The 20,109-nt window shown below is 33.7% G+C and overlaps 2 protein-coding genes across 2 annotated transcripts; both read right to left on the bottom strand.

The window, feature by feature from the left end:
• Nucleotides 1–9,406: 9,406 nt before the first annotated feature.
• Nucleotides 9,407–10,447, bottom strand: LOC128284313 (probable lysophospholipase BODYGUARD 5). Its single transcript, XM_053022294.1, has 2 exons — nt 10,275–10,447; nt 9,407–9,951 (listed from the first exon to the last, which is right to left on the bottom strand). Exons 1-2 carry the CDS (start codon nt 10,436–10,438, stop codon nt 9,597–9,599), a joined length of 519 nt encoding a protein of 172 aa, XP_052878254.1. The 5' UTR covers nt 10,439–10,447; the 3' UTR covers nt 9,407–9,596.
• LOC108466021 (probable lysophospholipase BODYGUARD 4) lies at nt 10,441–11,941 on the bottom strand. Its single transcript, XM_053021337.1, has 2 exons — nt 11,410–11,941; nt 10,441–10,892 (listed from the first exon to the last, which is right to left on the bottom strand). The coding sequence occupies exons 1-2, from the start codon at nt 11,906–11,908 to the stop codon at nt 10,441–10,443; spliced, it is 951 nt and encodes a 316-aa protein (XP_052877297.1). The 5' UTR covers nt 11,909–11,941.
• Between the last annotated feature and the right edge of the window lie 8,168 nt (nt 11,942–20,109).

Genomic DNA, 20,109 nt, shown 5'->3' with positions numbered 1-20,109 from the left:
AAACATTCGTAATACTATCGGATACATCGGAAACTTGTACCTAAGTGCCTCATATGTAGCCAATGCTACTCCATATCTCAAACCACATGCTGTCACTTATGAGCTACTCACAGGACTGCTCATACAAGCTGTCAGGTATCTGCAACACATGCTGGACTACCTCACCATTAATAGCATATACGAGACCAGTACGCGGATGCCAAAACATGTGTCATACATATCACGAACTCAGACCACAACTCAATGAGTTCGGATGTCACATATATCATGAACTCAGACACAACTCAATGAGTTCAGATTACATAATACCTAGTGACATGTCACTTGTATCCTAAACTATTCCTAAGGTTCAATGGGATTCTTCGATACCACATTTCGGTCGAACTTGCTCGTAACGTCAATTTCAATGCTCATAGCATGAAATCACATATTCATGGAGAAATCAAAGCATAATTCATGATACAATTTAGGTAATAAACACATGATACAACATCACATTAAATATGTATGTACTTATCATACATGCAATATTAAAGCATTTAAAGCATGGTATATGTTGCATTATTTGCAAGTGAACTTACCTCGGTACAAAATGATAGAAACGAGTCTAATCCTCGTAAACTTTGTTCTTCCCCCGATCAAGACCTGAATCACGTTTTTCTTGATCTATAATGCCAAATTTAACTTTCTCAATACACACATTACTCGTATCGACTCATAACATAAACTTTGGTAAAATTACCTTTTTTACCCCTAACTTTTCACTTATTTACACTTTAGTCCCTTGGCTCGTAAAATGAAATGCATGCAATTTCTTAGTTATTCAAGCCTAGCCAATCCATATTCTACCTCATATCAGCCCATATTTTTCTTAATTTCACATTTCTAGTACTCATTTTTACACCTTTTACAAATAAGTCATTTTTAGGTGTTTTTACTAAAAATCACTTAGCAAAAGATGTTTATCACACATCAAACATTCATATTTTTCCATTGAACATAAAAATACAACCACGTTACACATGGGTCAAATATTATGCATTAACCCTAGCTCAAAATAATGGTAGAAATGGATAGAACATAAAAAAGGGGCTAGGGAACACTTACAATCAAGCTTGTAAAGTTGAAAACCCTAGCTATGGAGCCCTGTAAAATTTGGCTATGTTTGAAGAAGATGGACAAGATTTTAACTTCATTTTCCCTTTTTATTCTTTTATTTACCAAATGGCAAAAATGCCCTTAAGGCCTTTCTTTCAAATTTTTCATATTCATGCCCATTTTTGTCCAAATTTTTAAAACTTGGTCTAATTGCTATTTAAGGACCTCTAATTAATAATCCAATGCAATTTCATGCTTAAAACTTCTAGAACACAAGTTTTGCAACTTATTCAACTTAGTCCCTAAAGTCAAATTGGACATCTTAGGCATAAAATTTATTCATGAAAATTTTATACAAGCATGCAATCATATCATGAACCATAAAATAATCATAAAATAATCATTTATATTCTAGATTTGTGGTCTCAAAACCACTGTTTTGACTAGACCCTAATTCGAGATGTTACAATTTTCGTCTAAGTACACTTGTAAAATTTTCAAAAAAAAATGATTAATAAAATTATTTATGAATTAAATTAATATTCTTTATATTATTGTCCTCAAAATGGTTTTTGCACACAAAATGGAAGCAAATGTTGTTGATTGGTTGTCTAATGTTTAACTAATACTAAGCAGTATTACATGGTTGGATCGTAGTACAAAAAGACAACTAGTATTAGTGGACAAACCTAAACATGTCTTTAGTCTAATAAAAAATGAACCGATTAAAAGATTAAGATGTCATCTATTAAGTCCAATTGAGGAGATGTCTTGTTTTGGGCATTAGAATGGATAACTCCCAGAAGATAAGAACATAGATGTGACTGACTGGACTGTCAGTACATTGGACAAGACCCAACCAGAATAAATCCTGAATCCGTTTATGGATTTATTCACTTGTGACGTTCATAGTGTGGCATACTTAAATACTGAGTGGATGGTGGACTATGTATAATTGACTCATATACTTTGATGTAAGTAAAAGCCTGAGTTCAAATAGTTTGCTGCGTTGGGTGTACGACTTCTGTAGCATGTAGTGTCATTCAAAATAGTGGAATTTATAGCCCAAAAATAGGTAAATGATATCCTCTCATTGGTATTACATAGTTGATGAAAAGTAAACGTGACTATGGGTCATCTGTCTTTATGATGGATGACTTGATCTTTATTTGATAGTGATTGACTTTTCATGAATATGTAATGGTTACCATGAGATAAAATAGGATCATATTGGGAGAACGGATATTATCTCAAAGAGGTCAAGGATATCCTATGAGGGTAATACACTTATGACAAGATCATTGGACGAGCACTAAGTAGTTGCTTTTGTAATGGTATGTCATTAGGGAGAGCTCAGTCATGATACTATAGTGGAATAACTTTGTGACTAAATGTGTTTATAATTAATAGGTGAAAATTGGGAACTTAATTATAAATCATTTGAGCCTCAACTACATATGTCCAACTGGTCCCTTCGCTAGCTCGTTGAAACAAAAAATAAACAGAATCAATAGAAGAGAAATGGGAAACATTCAATAATGATTATAGTTTTTTTCGAAATAGAGAAATGAAATCATTTAGAAATAACTATAGGTTTCCAAAAATGAAAATGAAAATGAAAATTTGCAATCCTATATGGATTACTTGAAAAATGAATAGAATAATAAGTTTATGTTTTTGGATCTTTTGAAGCTAGAGAAATGAAAATAAATTATTCAGTCATAGTGAACATGTTGAATTTTGAAATATTGAACATATTTTCTCGAAATTTTACCAGTGGCAAAATCTTCAAAATTTTACTAGGGGTAAAATTGTCAAAATTTTGTTGGGATAAAATAAGGATAAGTAAATTTTTTAGACATAAATATTAAAGTCTATTTTGGGAAATAGAAAAATTGAATAGGGTTGGATCACATTACAGAATACTATGTCAAAAATGCCCATGAAGAACACGTAATTGGATCTGATGTGAAAGAGATCCAAAACCCCTCATGTAACATGAAGGGGGTGGCACTTCTAATAGGAATACTAGGGTGTATTGTCCACTTCTCTCCTACTCTAAGTAGGATGTTATTTTTCTATTTGAAATAAACCACTACAACTCAATAAGGGTTCTACCTTCTCTTCCTATAAATAGCTGGCACCGGTAGAGCTTTTAACACAACTTGGAGAGATTGGTATTCTACCAAAAAATATCTACCAATAAATAGAGAGAGCTTATTCTCAACTATTACATATATTTTTCTGGAATAACAATTTTATGGTTTCTATTGAGAAGGGAGAATTTTCGTTTTCATCCAAAAAAAAGAGAAAATTTTTCTTGTTCTATGTTTCAATTCAATTGGTTTAAGCCCACACTCGAAGTAGTTCATGGTACGAGAATAGCATAGAAGATTGTTTGGTTGAAAGCAGGGGACAACAAATGTCCGCTAAGCCATTGTTTGGTTGAAAGCAGGGGACAACAAATGTCCGCTAAGCCAAAAACATAGGTACGAATTCGATTAAGGTTTATTGCTATAAATATTACAAACCAGGTCAATTTTCAAAATTTTAATTTTCTATTGTACAAGAAAACCGTTTTCAAACTAAGTTTTTTTTCCAGCAATAGCGGTTACAGAAATAATATGGATTACTAGTTTGATCAAAGAAGTTGGGATAAAAGATATAAAACATGTCAAACTTTACGGTGATAATTAAACAGCCTTGTAGATATAAGCAAACCTAATATATCATAAAAGGACTAAGCATATAGAAATAGATTGTCATTTTATTAAAGAAAAAAATTCAAAAAAAAAACTGATTAAAGCTCAACTTATCTTTTAAAAAAAGCAAATAGTTGGTAACTGTGATAATTAAGCAGCCTAATCTTTTTAAAACCTTTCATCTCTAGAAACTAACAAAATATTCTAGCCCAATGGAGAGTATCTAATTTTAAACCATAGTTCATCCACATATAACCCTAACTCTTATTTAATTCAAATAAACCGTTAAACATTTAGCACTTTTTTCAATCATCCTATATTCACAACTCAAAGAGAGCAAAAAAATATATATATACTTAACCTTTCAAAAAAAACTATAATGACTTAATTTTAGTTGGTGTAAAAAAAATACAGTTTTAAAGCTTGATTTCGTAAATTGAATTATCGAAATATTAATCAAGAGGTTTACATGAAAAATATGAAATTATCAGGTCGATTGATCAAGTAATTGAATCAAGGAAGTTGTTAATAATACAGGAACCGAATGTAAAGTGTTCTCACAAGTGAGTTTTGAGTTAATATCTGTTTAAGGCCTTATGAGGCAATTGGATAAAGGACTAAATAGCTAATTAGCCATATTTAGTTTATTAATTAGTGGGAAAGAATGATCCTTACCTTCAATTTCCACTAAATCTAATGACATTGATTAATGGCCATTGATTTAGCATTTATAGTTAAGCTTAATAAATTTATGGAAAAGAGATGAAATAATTCACTTAGCTTATTCATTTCCTTCTCCCACGACATAAGTAAAGAAAGAAAGAACCCAAAATTTGCATGTTTTCTTCTTCATCTAGTCGTGTATTCTAACAGGCTTTATTCCCTTTGGTCATGTACCGATGATCTAGGGTGGTGATATTTGTATATATACGAGTTGTGTTGGTTGTTTAATCCGCTTATCTATCTTGAGTTCGTGTCTGGTTAATAGGGCCACAATATAAGTACTAAATTGATAATGATTCAATTTTTATGTGAACTAAATTACTTGAGTAGCTAAATTTAAGTTGATCATTTTGATATCTATACCAACCAAATAGTTGATAGCATGTGAAAGATCATGCGAAATGAGTAATTATGAGCCTTGGGGGCCAATGAGGATATAAATGAATTAATATATTCGATTTGGTAAAATGAGATAGAAATGACATGAAAATCTTGAGACAATGCTACCTAATATATGCTTATTTATAGTTATGAGATTACAATTAGTTTTTATACTTAATTGGTTTATGCACTGGACTGTTTTCAAATTATGTTAGCACTACTAGGCTCTTTTGCTAAGGGTGCGGATTGATTGTTTTCTGTGAGCAGGTGACATTTAGATACTGTACCAGGGAGTGTAGACAACATCCAAATCCTACGTCTTAGCTCAGCCTTACTATGTAAAATTTTTTTATGATATGTTGTTTCAAAGGCATGTACCTAAATGGTTGGGGTCATCTTGAGTGTTGGTAAAATGTTGTTGTTTTGGCTATCTTGTGATTTTGATAATGATATACGACTATATATACATATAAGCTTGGTGATTTTAAGTGACTAATCTTATGTGATGATATGGTGAAATGGTGAAGTATTATTGTCTATGAATGATTGTTTCTTACTCTAGGTCATTAAAATGGTGATAACTTTTGTTGTTAGTAAGCATGATATTGTTTCATGGAATTCGAACAAATCCTTGTTTGGTTTATGGTGTTTGGAACTTGAACATTAGGTGTTCTTAGCCATAATAATGTATCGGTATTTTGCTAAAGGTCAAGATAGGTGAAATTAGTATGCTCAATGCCAAACAGTAAATTATGTCACGATGTCCTTTGCCCCGATGCCACGACGTTCTTAATTAAAGTCGCGACGTAGTCGTCCCACAATGTAACCTTAGTGCATAAGGACGCCATGATGTCCTTTGTTATCACATTGCGACATAGTTTCAACACTTAGTCCTAGATCACATTCAAAGTTTCACGAATGCCTTTGTGGGCACGAGTAAAATCGTGACACGTTAGACAAATGTATTTAAATATCAAAAGTTATGTCAATTCTTGATCTAGTTAACTAGTGGTATTAATGTTCGATTTAAGTTATAGTAAGTTAGAAGAATAATTGTAAATAGTCTAAGTTAATTTGGCAACGTAATGTGACATCGCACACTTGAATCTGATGATCGAGTCGGGTGTAGGTGTCACGAAAAGAAATAACACAACAAAACTCTCCCCCAAAAAAAAAAGAAAATCTCAACCCAAAGTTCTCTACTGTGTAATGCATCCTAGTATAGTAGTTCACTTCTTTTTTTATTTCACCATCACGACTTTAAGTTATTCTAATCCCTGATTTCTAATTTCTACCACCATGGCTTTAAGTCCAACTACTTCTTGATTAAAAACCCCACTTTGTTGAGAAAATCTCTGCCATCACTGGAATTACTGCTTCCACCACCACCAATAGGATTTTTCCAGCTTGATGGCATACTTGCAGAGTTGGTTGTACATCCATCAATTTGTGGATGCTTTTGCTCGTCATCATTTGAAGCTACATCCATGGTTTCTAACCTTGGAGTTTGATGAAAAAAGTTGAGTAATCTTGCATTCGAGACACATCAACTTTTTCATTCTTCTAATTATTTTGAGTTGGACCCATGGTTTTTTTGCCTTGGATCATCTTCTAATATGACACGTAGCATAATTCTAAGTTTGAATATCGAGAAAATTTATGGAATGACTTAGATAAGAAATTTTATAAAAGGAATTTGATATTAGAGATGAGAACATGTGAAAAGAATTGAAAATGTGACAAAAAAGACTAAATTGAAAATTTTGAAAAGTATGGGACTAATGTGCAAAATTATCCAAAATGAAAAAATATTAATTATTATGGATTATTTGACATGAAATGGATCCGAATGTGATTTAATGTGATGAAAATAATTTTTGGACTAAATTAGAAAAATTGAATAGAATAGGGACTAAAATGTAATTTTTCTATTTTTATCATGAAAAGAGACAAAATATAATTTTCTTTACTCATAGAGTTATAATAAATATTTATAATGAATGATGAACTTAATTTGATTTAAGTATCAAATTTTGAGAAAAATCACTAAAAGGCAAAAGAAAAATTTTACTATAAAAGGATAATTTGATCAATTCTTAAGATTTTTACGATGAAAATATCATTCAAATATGATATTTGATATTATTTTGAATTGTTAGAAATTCGTATTATTGAAATGAGCTTCAAATTGAATAGTGGGTATGGGCCTTGAGCCCATTTATTGATATTTTTAAATGGTTAAATGCTCGTCAGCCCTTCATTTTTTTTTCTTTCTTTCTCAGGCAGCCAACAACCCTCTTGGTTATTACTCTTCTTCCTCTTCTTTTCCTTTCCATTTTCCCCATTTTTCTTTTAAATTTTCCATTACCAGCCTTAAGATTTTTTTAAAATCTTCGTTTAAAGAACCTCTTAAGCTCTATTCCCCCATCCATTTAATCATTCTCAACCTAGAATTTATAGAGTTTTGACAAGTGAAATTGAAACTAGAGTGGGAAAGCTGAGTAGGTGTGAGAAAAGGGTTGTTTAAAGTAAGGTTAGTAGAACATGGAACAAGAAGCAAACCGAAATTAACATCTGAATAAAAGAAAAGAAAAATACAAGTTTGAACTATAAAAACACATCTAAAAGAAAAAATAGAATAGTAGTAAGCTCCTACGAAGACATCATCTTTGAGCCACTAAAGCACCAACTAAAGCTTCTTTAGAAAGCCAAGAAACATGCCAAAAAATATCAATGGAAAGAAGACACCATCTTTGAGCCACCAAGCACCAACTAAAGTTGCCTTAGAAAGCCAAGAAACATGCCAAGAAAAATCAATGGAAAGAAACACCAAGAACACTGGGGGAACACAGACCAACAAACACCAAAAAAAAAATAATGTAAAAAGGCTCCTTAAAGGTGCCAAAATTAAATGCACAAACTTCTAACCAGCAAAGAAAAAACTTCGCAACCTCGAAAAGATTGATCAATACCAACTATCGCGGCCCCATCCATTGTATCAATTGCCGCGAGAAAACCTGAAATGATAAACCATAAACTCCCTCAAAACATACAAATCCAAGGCACTTTCTCCCTAATCCCCATTGAACCCTCCATTCAAGAAAAACTATTTCATTTTTCAATCCCATGGCCACAACAATTCTCATACAAATTATACAAATAAAAAACACAAAAGCTACATGGAAAAAAAAAAAAAAAACAGCCCAAGCTCCAAATACAAGAGAAATCAAGCGTAAAATTTCACAGATGTCTTTGTCATCCCTCTCAATGATCCGCATTAACACAAAAATCACCTCCTCATCTGACCAACAAGCTATGAAACCAAAAGGTTTATCAAGCTCCAAAGTCTATTCCGCTTCAGCTCTCAGTACTTTCCTTCGAACATTTTCGATGCCTTCGTCCAACAGCGATTCCTCGGCATCAATCTATGATCGCATCACTTCCACTTATTGTTTTCCATTTCAACACTCGATGTTCTTCCTCAATTCGTAATTATCCTATCCTTCTTCGCAGATCGCTTCAACACTTTTCATCTAAACTCTCAAGAATTTTGATAACCTGTCGAGTTCTCTCAGACCTGCTCAGAGATAAGACCCATTCAAAGCAACACAACACCAAGGATCATTACCCTACTCGGAGACATTAAACATCAATAATTCGCACACCTGCATATCTTGCTACAAAGCCTTTTGATTCTTGTTCACCTATATCCTTTTGAATGTGGTATTCTTGTTCTCCAATGCATCCATTAAGCGTACTAGCTTGAATCCAACTTCTGTAACAAAACTCCAACAAATCTTACTCTGCACAGGTCTTCAACATGTCGGTTTATAGCTCACTTCAGATCTAAAGAGGGAGAATTGTTATACTAGCTTGAACAAGTTTGGCTGACTTAGGCTAAAGCCCAAAGAAACATGTGGCTCATAAGGCCCAAGCTTTATTAAGCATTAGCTAGCAACTAAAGAACATGCCACATAAAGAGAAAAGTAGCTTTCGGCTTCCAACATACCCTATCAAAAAGGACCCTGACACTGCCCAAGCCACAAGGAACAAAATGGCCATATTCCAGACACATCAACATGCAAGGGGTAAACCAAAGCTTATGTATAATACCGAGTATCTTCTTCCTCTCTTCATCTTCTTCACTTTATTCCGTGACTCTGTAAACTTATCTCCTTACTTTCCTCCAGTATGATACACACATGCTGATTTAAGCATTGGGGAGCATCTTAGTGCCAAAATTTTGAGAGCCCCTGGCTTACATATACTTTATAGGAAGCCTAGTTATCAACCTGAGAATCTAGCCTTCAGCCCAATTCTTTACCCAAAAAGACGCAAAAAAGAAAGATCATTTTCTATTTATATTGAAAGACTGGTTGTAGTAAAATAAAAATGTATAAAGATAATATTATTTTTCATTTTTCCCCCTTCAAACTATTGCTATTATTATAAAATTTCTTCAACAAAGAGACCACAACATGAGATTGAGGAGGAACTTCAAATGAACTTTAAGTTTGATGGATACCATGTTATAAAGATAGTAACATGAAGTAGTTCAATTAAGCTTTACATTTTTTTGTGAAAACCATGTTTTATTTCTATAAATAAGTTCCCCTTGAGGGCTTCTTGAAAATAAATATTTTATTCACCCTCAGTATGGGCATGATGGTGGTGGTGAGATGCAGTATTTTCTTATTCACCCTCGGTATGGGCATTATGGTGGTGGTGAGATGCAGTATTTTCCCAGATATGGAACAAATTGTGAGCAAAATCAGTCTCTCTGGTGAGGATGATAGAGCCGTGGCCAGCATTTGGGATGTTGTGAAGCTCCACATCAGGGAATTTGGTCTTGATGTTGTGCCTAAAATCTGGTGGAATGGTTTTGTCCCTGCTGCCCACAATAACATGCACTCTTTTCTTTAATTTCATCAATGTTTCCAGGTTTTTATCCATTTCTTTTACTCCTCTGTATAGCACGTTATGTGTAGTATGCCACCCTGAATGATGGATATGCTTTGTCAAGTCCATAACCAGAAAGTTCACATCCCTGAATACTCACCAAATAAGACATCCGTTGTAATACGAAAAAATAATACCAATATCATATGATTGTTAAAACATTTTTAAGATTATATATTCTTTTTTAATATATTAAAATCATTTTTGAAAATATTTTATTTAATATAAGATTAAAATTATAAAATAAAGAATTTCAAAAATCAAGATTTATAATTAAGAAAAAATGAATATATTTTGTAATTAATTTTACTAATACATTAAATAATTTTATAATATAAATTCAATTGTTAATTTTCATCCATCGATTATTATTGTTTAATGAAAGACATGGTTAAAATTGATTTTGACTACCTTGATGAGGTGAGGCGTTTAATAAGTGCTTCCCAAAACCTATGATTTCGGCACACTAATAAGCAGACACATCGACTCAAGTGTTCATACCACACCATTATCGACCAAATAAAGGCCGTCGGCGGCCACAATCTTTTAGGTGTTAGCCATTTCATTGCCCTCATTTCTACTCCTTCCTTTGATGGAAAGTATGGCTGAAACCATTCAATTTTAATATTAAAAAAAAGGCATTGATAAATTTAAAAAAAATTTGAAACAATATATATATACTTACAGGGGCAACAAGGGTGATAGATTTGAGGGAAGTGGAGTGCTTTGCAGCTAAGGCTAATCCAATAATACAGCCCATCGAGTGAGCAACCACATGAAATGAACTTAACTTATATTCAGAGACTAATGATTTCTCAATCCATTCCACGTGCTCTTTTAATGTGTATAAACTGTCTCTTGGCTTTGGACTTTTTCCATGTCCCAAAATATCTACTGCATACATCTGGTACTCTTTTATCTTCTTTGATTCTGACAGCTTTGGAAAAAGTGTTTTTGTCCAAAACGATGAAGAACTTAGTATCCCATGTATGAATATCACGTTTTCAGTTCGATTTGGATTTCCAATGGCTGTCAAAATTAAAACAAAAGTAGTTGTTAATTTTTAAAATTGTTGATGGGAGATTGTTTTCTTCGGAAGAAATCTTGAAAATGTAGCTTTATGGGATATTGACTCATCCCTTAATAATAGAAGATATTGTCTTTCATAATTTGTCAAGAGTTAATGGACTATGAGCAACTGTCTTTCATAGACCCAAGAGTGCTTCAATCACACATGACTTTACAACCTATTAACCTATTTCCATAGGTTAAGGGTTTAAACCCCACCAAGGATAAGATGCTCACGATACTTATTAGTGGGTGACTGTATGTTTATGTACGGTTGAGGTGTCCCCTTTATGAATTGTATACGTCTCTCCGTATGTGAGGAAGAGAGGATGAAATCCTCCTTCGGAGGACAATACCTTCTATTATTGAGGGATTAAGTCGGCATATTTAAAAATAATATGTTAAAAGACTTCTTCACGAGGAACCAATCCCTCTTAAAAAATCAATCAAACTAAAGCAACATGAATCAATTACAAACCTTGTGAAGAAGCCTTGTTCACCTCAACATGAAGCTTGGGATCATCCGTCTTCATCCAAGAGATGCAAGAATCACACCCACAATCAGACCACCTATTTCCAACCCTATAAAAATCACCATTTTTGCGATTCTTCGAACTATTTATAGCTTCAAAGCCTTTGCTTTTGTTCAACAAATCTTCCACAAATCGAAGTAAAACAACCAATTCCTTCAATTTCTTTCTTTTCCCGTATTGCAAAGTCTCTGATATCTCATTATCATCAGACAATTGGCCATTGATATCAATCTTTTTGGTTGTGCAGTAACATGGAGAGGCCTTCCCTTCAAATAACAAGTCAAGATGTTTGTATATGACACAGAAAACAGAATCAAGAAAATCAAGATATGAAAACACCACAAAGTTGGGAACTGAGAGGAGGTGTTTGGCACATTTTCTTCTCCATTTTACTAGGAAAGTTGAATCAGACATGGAAAGGAAACTGGTGATTTGATTCAGCATCTATTTGGTTTGAAGACTTTAGCTTGGATTTAAGGACCTATATATATATATATATATATATATATATATATATATATATATGTTGTAGAATGGAGCAATCATGGAAGAGAATGTGAACAAGGAATTTATATGATGAAAGCAAAATATAAAAAGATAAAAATGTAATATGTTTAACACATGATGGATAATAAATTTGAAGGTTAACGTAGTTCATACAATTAACTAAAAAATGCAAATAATAGGTTTAAAGCCCTAACTTGAATTATTGCTTCTGGGTGTTTGGTTGGATTAATTAATAATCCCATCCAATTTCCATTAATGGAACAATCTGAAATTATAAAAATATTAGGGTTAATTAAACTAAACCCAATTTTGTTATGAACAAATTAATGAAACTGAAATAATTTTATCATTTCATTTAATCCAATAAAACTAACATTTCAATTTATTTTTTTATAAAATAAACCAAAATCTAAAAGCAAAAATAATAAAAACGTTAATAACTTTTGGGTACAAAATTGAAACATGCTAAAAGTTTAAATCAATTAAAATGAAAATATAAAAACTAAAAACATTGTAAATTAATGATATCTTGGTGTAATTGGTAAAGGTTGAAGCCTTTTTGTAATTGTTATGTATGCAGTTGTATATTTGTATGGTTTAGGGGTTAAAATGTAACTTTATTATATATTAATTTAAAATTTTTAAAATTATAAAAGAATTAAAAGTGAAAATTTCCATTTTAGGGGGACTAGGACACTTGCCAACCCCCTTGCGTCTGCCCTATATGTATAAGTTTCATTTCTACTATATGTGCATACCATATGTGAGTTTCATTTGTGCATTATACTAGTTTGAATTGAATTTTAAGTTATAATTGATCAAATATATATTTGTACATGTATTGTACTTATATTTTTACCAATAAAATTTTCAATAAAAATTTGATAAGATAAAATATAATCTATAATCGAAACAACATTTAACTAGCAAATTCTAGTTTATATAGGTAATTTGATTAATTTTGCTTAACCAAGCTGGATTTTTCTAAAAATATCTATTCAGTTAATTTTGTTATAAAATAAAGAGAGACAGAGAGAATAAATAACAAAGAAAATATGAAAGTAATAAAGAATGTACTTTATTGATCAAAGGGATGATTTACAATGTTTCATCAGAGTCTCTATTTATAGGCATAAGAAGTATAAAAGAAGTAGATATCTAATTCTAATAACTATTAGAATTTAAAGTACATCAAAACTTTATCTTGATCATGATAGACATCCACTTAATAAGATATTCATAACACTCCCCCTTAGATATAATTGGTAGATAATGTGCCTCGTTAAAACCTTATTAGGAAAAAACCTGTGGGATAAAAAACCTAATGAAGAAAAAAGAGTATACAATCTTCTATTACAAGCTGCCTCATTAAAAACCTTTACCAGAAAAATCCAATGGGATAAAATCTTGGTTAAAGGAAAAGAGTACAAATTGTTTTAAGACTCCCCCTGATGGCAACATTACTTTACATATTTGAGTCGACGCATTCCAATCTTGTGTAGTAGTTTCAAATGTTGAAGTTGGCAATGCCTTAATAAAAAGATCTGCTAAATTATCACTAGAACGAATTTTTTGAACATTTATGTCACCTCTTTTCTCAAGATCATTGGTGAATAATAATTTTGGTGAAATATGTTTCGTTTTATCACCTTTGATGTAACCACCATTAAATTGAGCTATACATGTTGCATTATTTTCATATAAGATTGTTGACATCTTTTTCTGTAAAGGCAAATTACATATCTTTTGGATATGTTGGGTCAATAACCTTAGCCAAACACACTCTCGACTTGCCTCATGCATTGCAATTAGCGACAAGTAATGTTTGCTTTGTTGACACCATGATATGGCAGTACCTCCACATGTAAATAAATATCCTGTTTGAGATCAACCTTTATGTGGATCTAATAAGTATCTAGCATCAGCATAGTCAACTAATAGGGATTTTCAATCATTTGAATAAAACAACCATATATCATTGGTGCCTCTGAAATATCTAAACAATTATAATAATATAAATCTATTGTAAATACATTAATAATGGATATCTATAACTCCTTTAAACATTTATTAAAGTAATGCGATAAAACTCTCTACTTCATTTATGAACATGGGATGTTTAAATGAAGTAATTAAGAAGGCTTAATTTACATTTATTGATTGAATGTAAAGGAGCTTATAAATAAATCACCTTGAAAATGAAAATTAAATAATGAAAATTCTCCTGTATTTTTCATCCACCTTTTACTTATTATTATTGTTTTATTAATTTTTCTATAACACGTTATCAGGACGAGCTTCTACAAGTTCATAGTGAAGTTCACGTCATTTTGACTTTATATAATTTGCTCGTATATCTCTGTTAAACTATATATGATATATGTATTTTCATCATTCTTTTATTTTATTTTCCTAGATGAAATATTTTCTTTGGGTAACATTTGCACATTTATTTTTACAACTCAAATGTTATAATGATAATTATATATACATATTTTATTTTACTAAAAGAAATTCCAATTAATGCAGTTTGTTTTAAGTTATTATTATGACTATTACTCTCTATGCCAATATTTGACATACATATTATTATTTCACAAATTTGGTATATATAATTGGATTATTTTACGATTGAGAATGTGTAACACCCTGAATTATTGAACTTTATTTTTATGAATATTGTCATAAATAAGTATATATTTTAGTGGTTAAGTGATTTGAGTGTGTGTTTAAGGTCTTGGGTTCAAGTCCCACTTTTGGAAATTCTACTATTTTTTTGTTCCTAGCCTTGTCCTTAATGACTTGGCTTATAACATATTTTCAGTCAACTCATATTAGAATAAGCTTGCTGGTTCAAATGGTAAGGTGTTAGCTTGCCTTAGGGTCCTGTGGTCAAACTATCGTGTGAGCGAAGGATGATAATTTTTGCTTTTAGTGTGTGTGTATCAGTTGTGTAGTAGAGGTTCGGTGGAATTGAAATCCTATGGTTGTTGGATAGGGATCAGGTGTCAGTTTTAGTGGGATTCAGTTGTTAGTAGGGAGTTGGGATTATTTTTCTTATTTTTATTTTTATTTTATTTTGGTTCCCAAAAACTCCTTTTCTTCCTAACGTTCTTTTATGTCTTTTTCTGCAAATCTTTTTTTTCTTCTTTCTTTTGATGCTGTTTGAAAATCATTCGTTCAAATAGTTGCATTTTGGTTTCCTTGTTCTCTGTTCAGATTGGCAGGTAAGTCTTTTTTAAATTCATGTAATAGTGGATTTGTTCTTCGAATGTGTTAATGTTGTGAACTCCTGTGGTAGATGTTAATTAAGGGGATCAAAATTTGTCTTCTACCGTGCAGTTGTGGTTGGACTAACGTATTAGTCTCGGTAAGTGGTTTAACTTTGGAAAGATTGATTTCAGTTTATAAGGCTAATACTTTCGAGTATGTCGTTTGGGGTTTTGGTAATTTATTGTTTCAATACGTAGAATTGATCATTTGTATGATGTTTCTAGGTTTCATAGGTTTAATGGTGGTATCCGCGTAAAAAATGAACCAGGTATGTAGCGAGAAACTCGAAAAAAGGCGATCGGTGAAAGCCAAAATTGGGGCCAGGTTACAAAACTTAGGCTATGATATTTTGGGTTCAAAATTTTATTTGTAAAAACTTTTTTTCGAGTAAAGTTTATTTTTGAAATCTGAAATGTAAGTATGTGGCACACCGAGTCTCCAGCGCCGATCCTATAAGTATGTGGTCGAATACTGGTTGGAGGCCATCGAAAGATAATGAATGATATTGACTGCACTCTTGAGCAAAAATTGAAGGGTGCAGTATCTCTGCTTCGAAATGAGGCATATCAATGATGGTTTACAGTTAAGGAGGCACTCAGCCGAATTGGGTTAACTGGGAATATTTTAAGACTACCTTCTAGAGGAAATATATGGAGGCGAGTTATGTGGATGCTCGCAGACGCGAGTTCATGAACCTTACCCAGGGGGATAGGACAGTGGCCAAGTATGAGGTTGAATTTCTTAAATTGAGCAGTTACTCTCGTGGGACGGTGGCGTCTGAGTATGAGAAGTTTGTCCATTTTGAGGATGGCCTAAGAGATAATTTGGGAGTCTTGATAACTCTGAAGAGGGAGTAGGAGTTCATCGTTTTAGTGGACACGGCAAAGATCACCAAAGAGGTTAAGTGTGTTAAGCCCCGGAATAGAGACCGTGAGAGAGGTAAGAATAAGAAGGATTTAGAGGCCTCTAGTTCTGTTCAGAGGCCTAAGAAGCAGGCCAAATCTGGTGGGCCTCCTAGGAATAGAGTTCCAGTTGCTCTACTATAGCTCAGCTATGTAGTGGTTGTGGTAGATGTCATCCGAGCAAGTGTTGGAGGAGGTTGGAAGTGTGTCTGCAATGTGGGTCGATGGTCAGATGCAAGCTTCAGCTTCGGGTTTTGTTCATCCTTAGAGGGCAGTTCAGTAGCCATCAAAGGGTCGTGGTACAGCTAGGGGTGGTAATGGTATAGGTAGAGGACAGAGAGCACCGAGCAAATGTGCTAATTAGAGTGAGGTGAGACAATCGACGTTGGTTTATGCTGCTCGACGTCGTGAGGATAGGGACGTCGCTGATGTGATAACGGTTACGTTCCTTATTTATAATGTTTCATACTTTGCAATGATAGACATAGGTTCAACACACTTATATGTAGCTAGCTTTATTTTTGTAAACCTGGGGGTTTCAGTTGAGAGCATCTTTGATGAGATTACTGTACTGTGTCTGTTGGGTCAATTTGTTCGAGTGAATAACTGTATAGGAATGTACCGGTTAGAGGTACAAGGGGTTATGTTTCGGGTCAATCTGATGGAGCTACCGTTTGGGGAATTTGATTTAATTTTGGGTATGGATTGGCTAGTAAAGCATTGAGTCAGTTTGGATTGTATGATTAAAAGGGTAGTTCTGAGGTTTGAGAATGATGTAGAGGTGGTTATGATCAGCGAGCATCAGGATTACTTATCCAATATGATCTTCGCTTTTGTGGCTGAAAAATTGGTTCAGAAATGATATGAAGCGTATTTGGCTTTTGTAAGTGATTTAGCTTCTGTGGACTCTTCTGTTGGGAATATCTGAATAGTTAATAAATTTTTAGATGTTTTTCTTGAGGAATTAATCGGTTTGCCTCTGAATAGAAAAGTGGAGTTCGGTACTGAACTTCTACCGAGTACAATTTCGATGTCCATCGCTTATTATCGCATGACACCAAAAGAGCTTATGAAGCTAAAGGCTCAACTTCAGGAGCTCTTGGATCATGGGTTAATCCGTCCTAGTGTGTCTCCGTGAGAGGCACCAATTTTGCTTGTAAAGAAAAAAAGATGGTACCATGAGAATGTGTATGGACTACCATTAGTTGAACAAGTTAACGGTGAAGAACAAGTACCCACATTCAAGGATCGACGACCTGTTTGATCAGTTTCGTAGGGTTTCTTTGTTTTCTAAATATATCTTTGTTCTGGGTATCATCAGCTTAAGGTTAAGGAAGTTGATGTTCATAAGACTGCTTTTAGGACTCGTTATGGGTACTATGAGTTCCTAGTCATGCCCTTTGATTTGACGAATGCTTCAGTTACATTCATGGATATGATGAATTGGGTTTTCCAGCCGTATGTGGATTAGTTCGTCTAGTCTTCAATGATGACATTCTAGTATACTCTAAGACCGAAGATGATCATGATGAGCATCTTAGAGTAGTTTTTTAGATTCTGAGAGAGAAATAGCTTTACGCTTCTTTAGATTCTGTGAAAGAAACAACTTTACGCTAAGTTGAGAAAGTGTGAATTCTGGTTAAGGGAAGTGACTTTTCTAGGACAGGTGGTTTCTACTAAGGGAGTCTGAGTTTATACTAAAAATATTGAGGTTGTGCTTGATTAGAAATAACCTAAGAATGTTTCTGAGATCAGCAGTTTTTTGGGTCTTGCATGCTATTATCGGAGATTTGTCAAGGGATTCTCGTTAATTGCAACTTCTCTGACTAAGCTATTGTGGAAGAACGCCCCTTTTGTCTGGATTGATGAGCAGCAAACAAGTTTTGAGAAGCTCAAATCTATTTTAACTCAGACTCTTGTTCTGATACAGCCTAAATTTGGTAAGGAGTTTGTAGTATATATTGATGCATCGCATATCGGTTTGGATGTGTTTTGATGCAAAATGGTAAAGTCGTGGCTTATGCATCCCAACAGCTTAAGTCACATGAGGGGAATTATCCGACACACGATCTCGAGTTAGCTGCCATTGTCTTTGCCTTAAAGATTTGGATGCACTATCTATATGGTGAGAGGTATATCATCTACACCGATTACAAGAGCTTTAAGTAACTCCTTACCCAAAAGGAGTTGAATATTAGGCAATGTAGATAGATTGATTTGCTTAAGGATTACAGCTACACTATTGAGTATCATCCTGGTAAGGCCAATGTGGTGGTCGATACTCTTAGTCGTAGGTCAATGTCTAATTTGAGGGCGATGTTTGCTTGCCTAAGTTTGTTTAATGATAGGAATCTGTTAGCCGAGTTGCAAGTTAAGTTGACATGGATTGATCAGATTCAGGATAAATAGTTGGGGGATGATTCTCTGGTTCTACGTTTTTTTCAGGTAGAGAATAGTAGTACGTCTGATTTTGGGCTAAATAGTAATGGGGTTCTGTGTTTCCGAAGATGGTTTTGTGTAACAAATGCTTTTAATTCGAGACAGTCTATTCTGAGGGAAGCGCATAATAGCCCATATGCTATGCATCTCGGTGGAAATGAGATGTATCGAGATCTTCATGAACTTTACTAGTGGCCTGGTTTGAAACAGGACATGACAGACTTTGTTTCTCAATGTCTGACGTGCTAGCAAGTTAAGGCTGAGCATTAGTTGTCTTCAGGTTTGCTTCAACTCGTTAAAATTCCCATGTGGAAGTGAGAGTGTATGACTATGGACTTCGTTAGTGAGTTGCCCTTAACATCTACTGAGAAGGATTCTGTATGGGTCATTGTGGATCGGTTAACCAAGTCTGCCCACTTAATACTTATTCGGATAGATTACTCTTTACAGAAATTGGCCAAGCTATATATTTCTGAGATTGTGAGACTTCATAGGGTATCGATTTCGATTATTTCATACAGAAATCCTTACTTTATTTCTCAATTTTGGAGGAAGCTTCATGAGGCTTTGGGTTTAAGATTGGACTTCAGTACTGTGTTTTATCCTCTAACAAATGGTTAATCTGAAAAAGTGATTCAAATACTGGAAGATGTGCTTTGGAGTTATATGATTGATTTTCGAGGTAGTTAGGAGGATTTTCTGCCTTTAGCCGAGTTCGCTTATAATAACAGCTTCCAGTCCAGTATTCAGATGGCACCGAGGCTTTGTATGGTCATAAGCGTCGTACTCCGTTGTGTTGGACTGAGTTGGGTAAGCGACGGATTTTCGGTCCTAAATTGGTTTTTGATACTGAAGACAAAGTCAAATTGATTTGGGATTGTCTTAAGGCAACTTCTGATAGACAAAAGTCCTATGCAGATTTGAAAGGGAGAGATATTGAGTACTCCGTAGGTGATTACGTGTTCCTTAAGGTATCTCTGTGGAAGAAGGTTCTATGGTTTGGACGTAAGGGCAAGTTAAGCCCTAGGTTCATTGGGTCGTATTAGATTCTGAAGCGTGTGGAATATGTTGTTTATCGGTTAGAGCTACCTCCAAAGTTAGATCATATTCATGATGTGTTTTACGTCTCCATGTTGAGGCTGTACCCGTTTGATCCATCTCATGTTGTTTCTATTGAAGAGATTAAGGTTAGACCGGATTTGACTTTTGAGGAGGAGTCATTTCAAATTTTAGATCAAAACATTAAAGTTTTGAGGAGGAGATCTATTCCGTTAGTGAAGGTTCTGTAGTGGAATCATGACACTGAGGAAGCCACGTGGGAACCTGAGGACTCGATTTGTCAACATTATTCGGATCTATTTGAATCAAGTAAATTTCGAGGTCAAAATTTCTTTTAAGGGGTGGAGTTGTAATGCCCTGAGTTATTAAACTCTATTTTTTTTATGAATTCTGTTATACATAAGTATCAGCTTCAGTGGTTAAGTGATTTGAGTGTGTGCTTAAGGTATTGGGTCAAAGTCCCAG

This window comes from Gossypium arboreum, chromosome 11 (genome assembly GCF_025698485.1).
Source record: "Gossypium arboreum isolate Shixiya-1 chromosome 11, ASM2569848v2, whole genome shotgun sequence".
Classification (NCBI taxonomy): domain Eukaryota; kingdom Viridiplantae; phylum Streptophyta; class Magnoliopsida; order Malvales; family Malvaceae; genus Gossypium; species Gossypium arboreum.
The sequence above is the reverse complement of the archived record's forward strand: the minus strand, read 5'-3'. Positions and strand labels throughout refer to the sequence as shown.

Excerpts from the sequence above, each read along its gene's own strand:
- LOC128284313 (XM_053022294.1), bottom strand. The coding sequence starts at position 10,438 with ATGAGGGCAATGAAATGGCTAACACCTAAAAGATTGTGGCCGCCGACG. Across the intron at positions 9,952-10,274 it reads AAACGCCTCACCTCATCAAG|GGATGTGAACTTTCTGGTTA; the intron begins GTAGTCAAAATC and ends GTGAGTATTCAG.
- LOC108466021 (XM_053021337.1), bottom strand. The coding sequence starts at position 11,908 with ATGCTGAATCAAATCACCAGTTTCCTTTCCATGTCTGATTCAACTTTC. Across the intron at positions 10,893-11,409 it reads GAACAAGGCTTCTTCACAAG|CCATTGGAAATCCAAATCGA; the intron begins GTTTGTAATTGA and ends TAATTTTGACAG.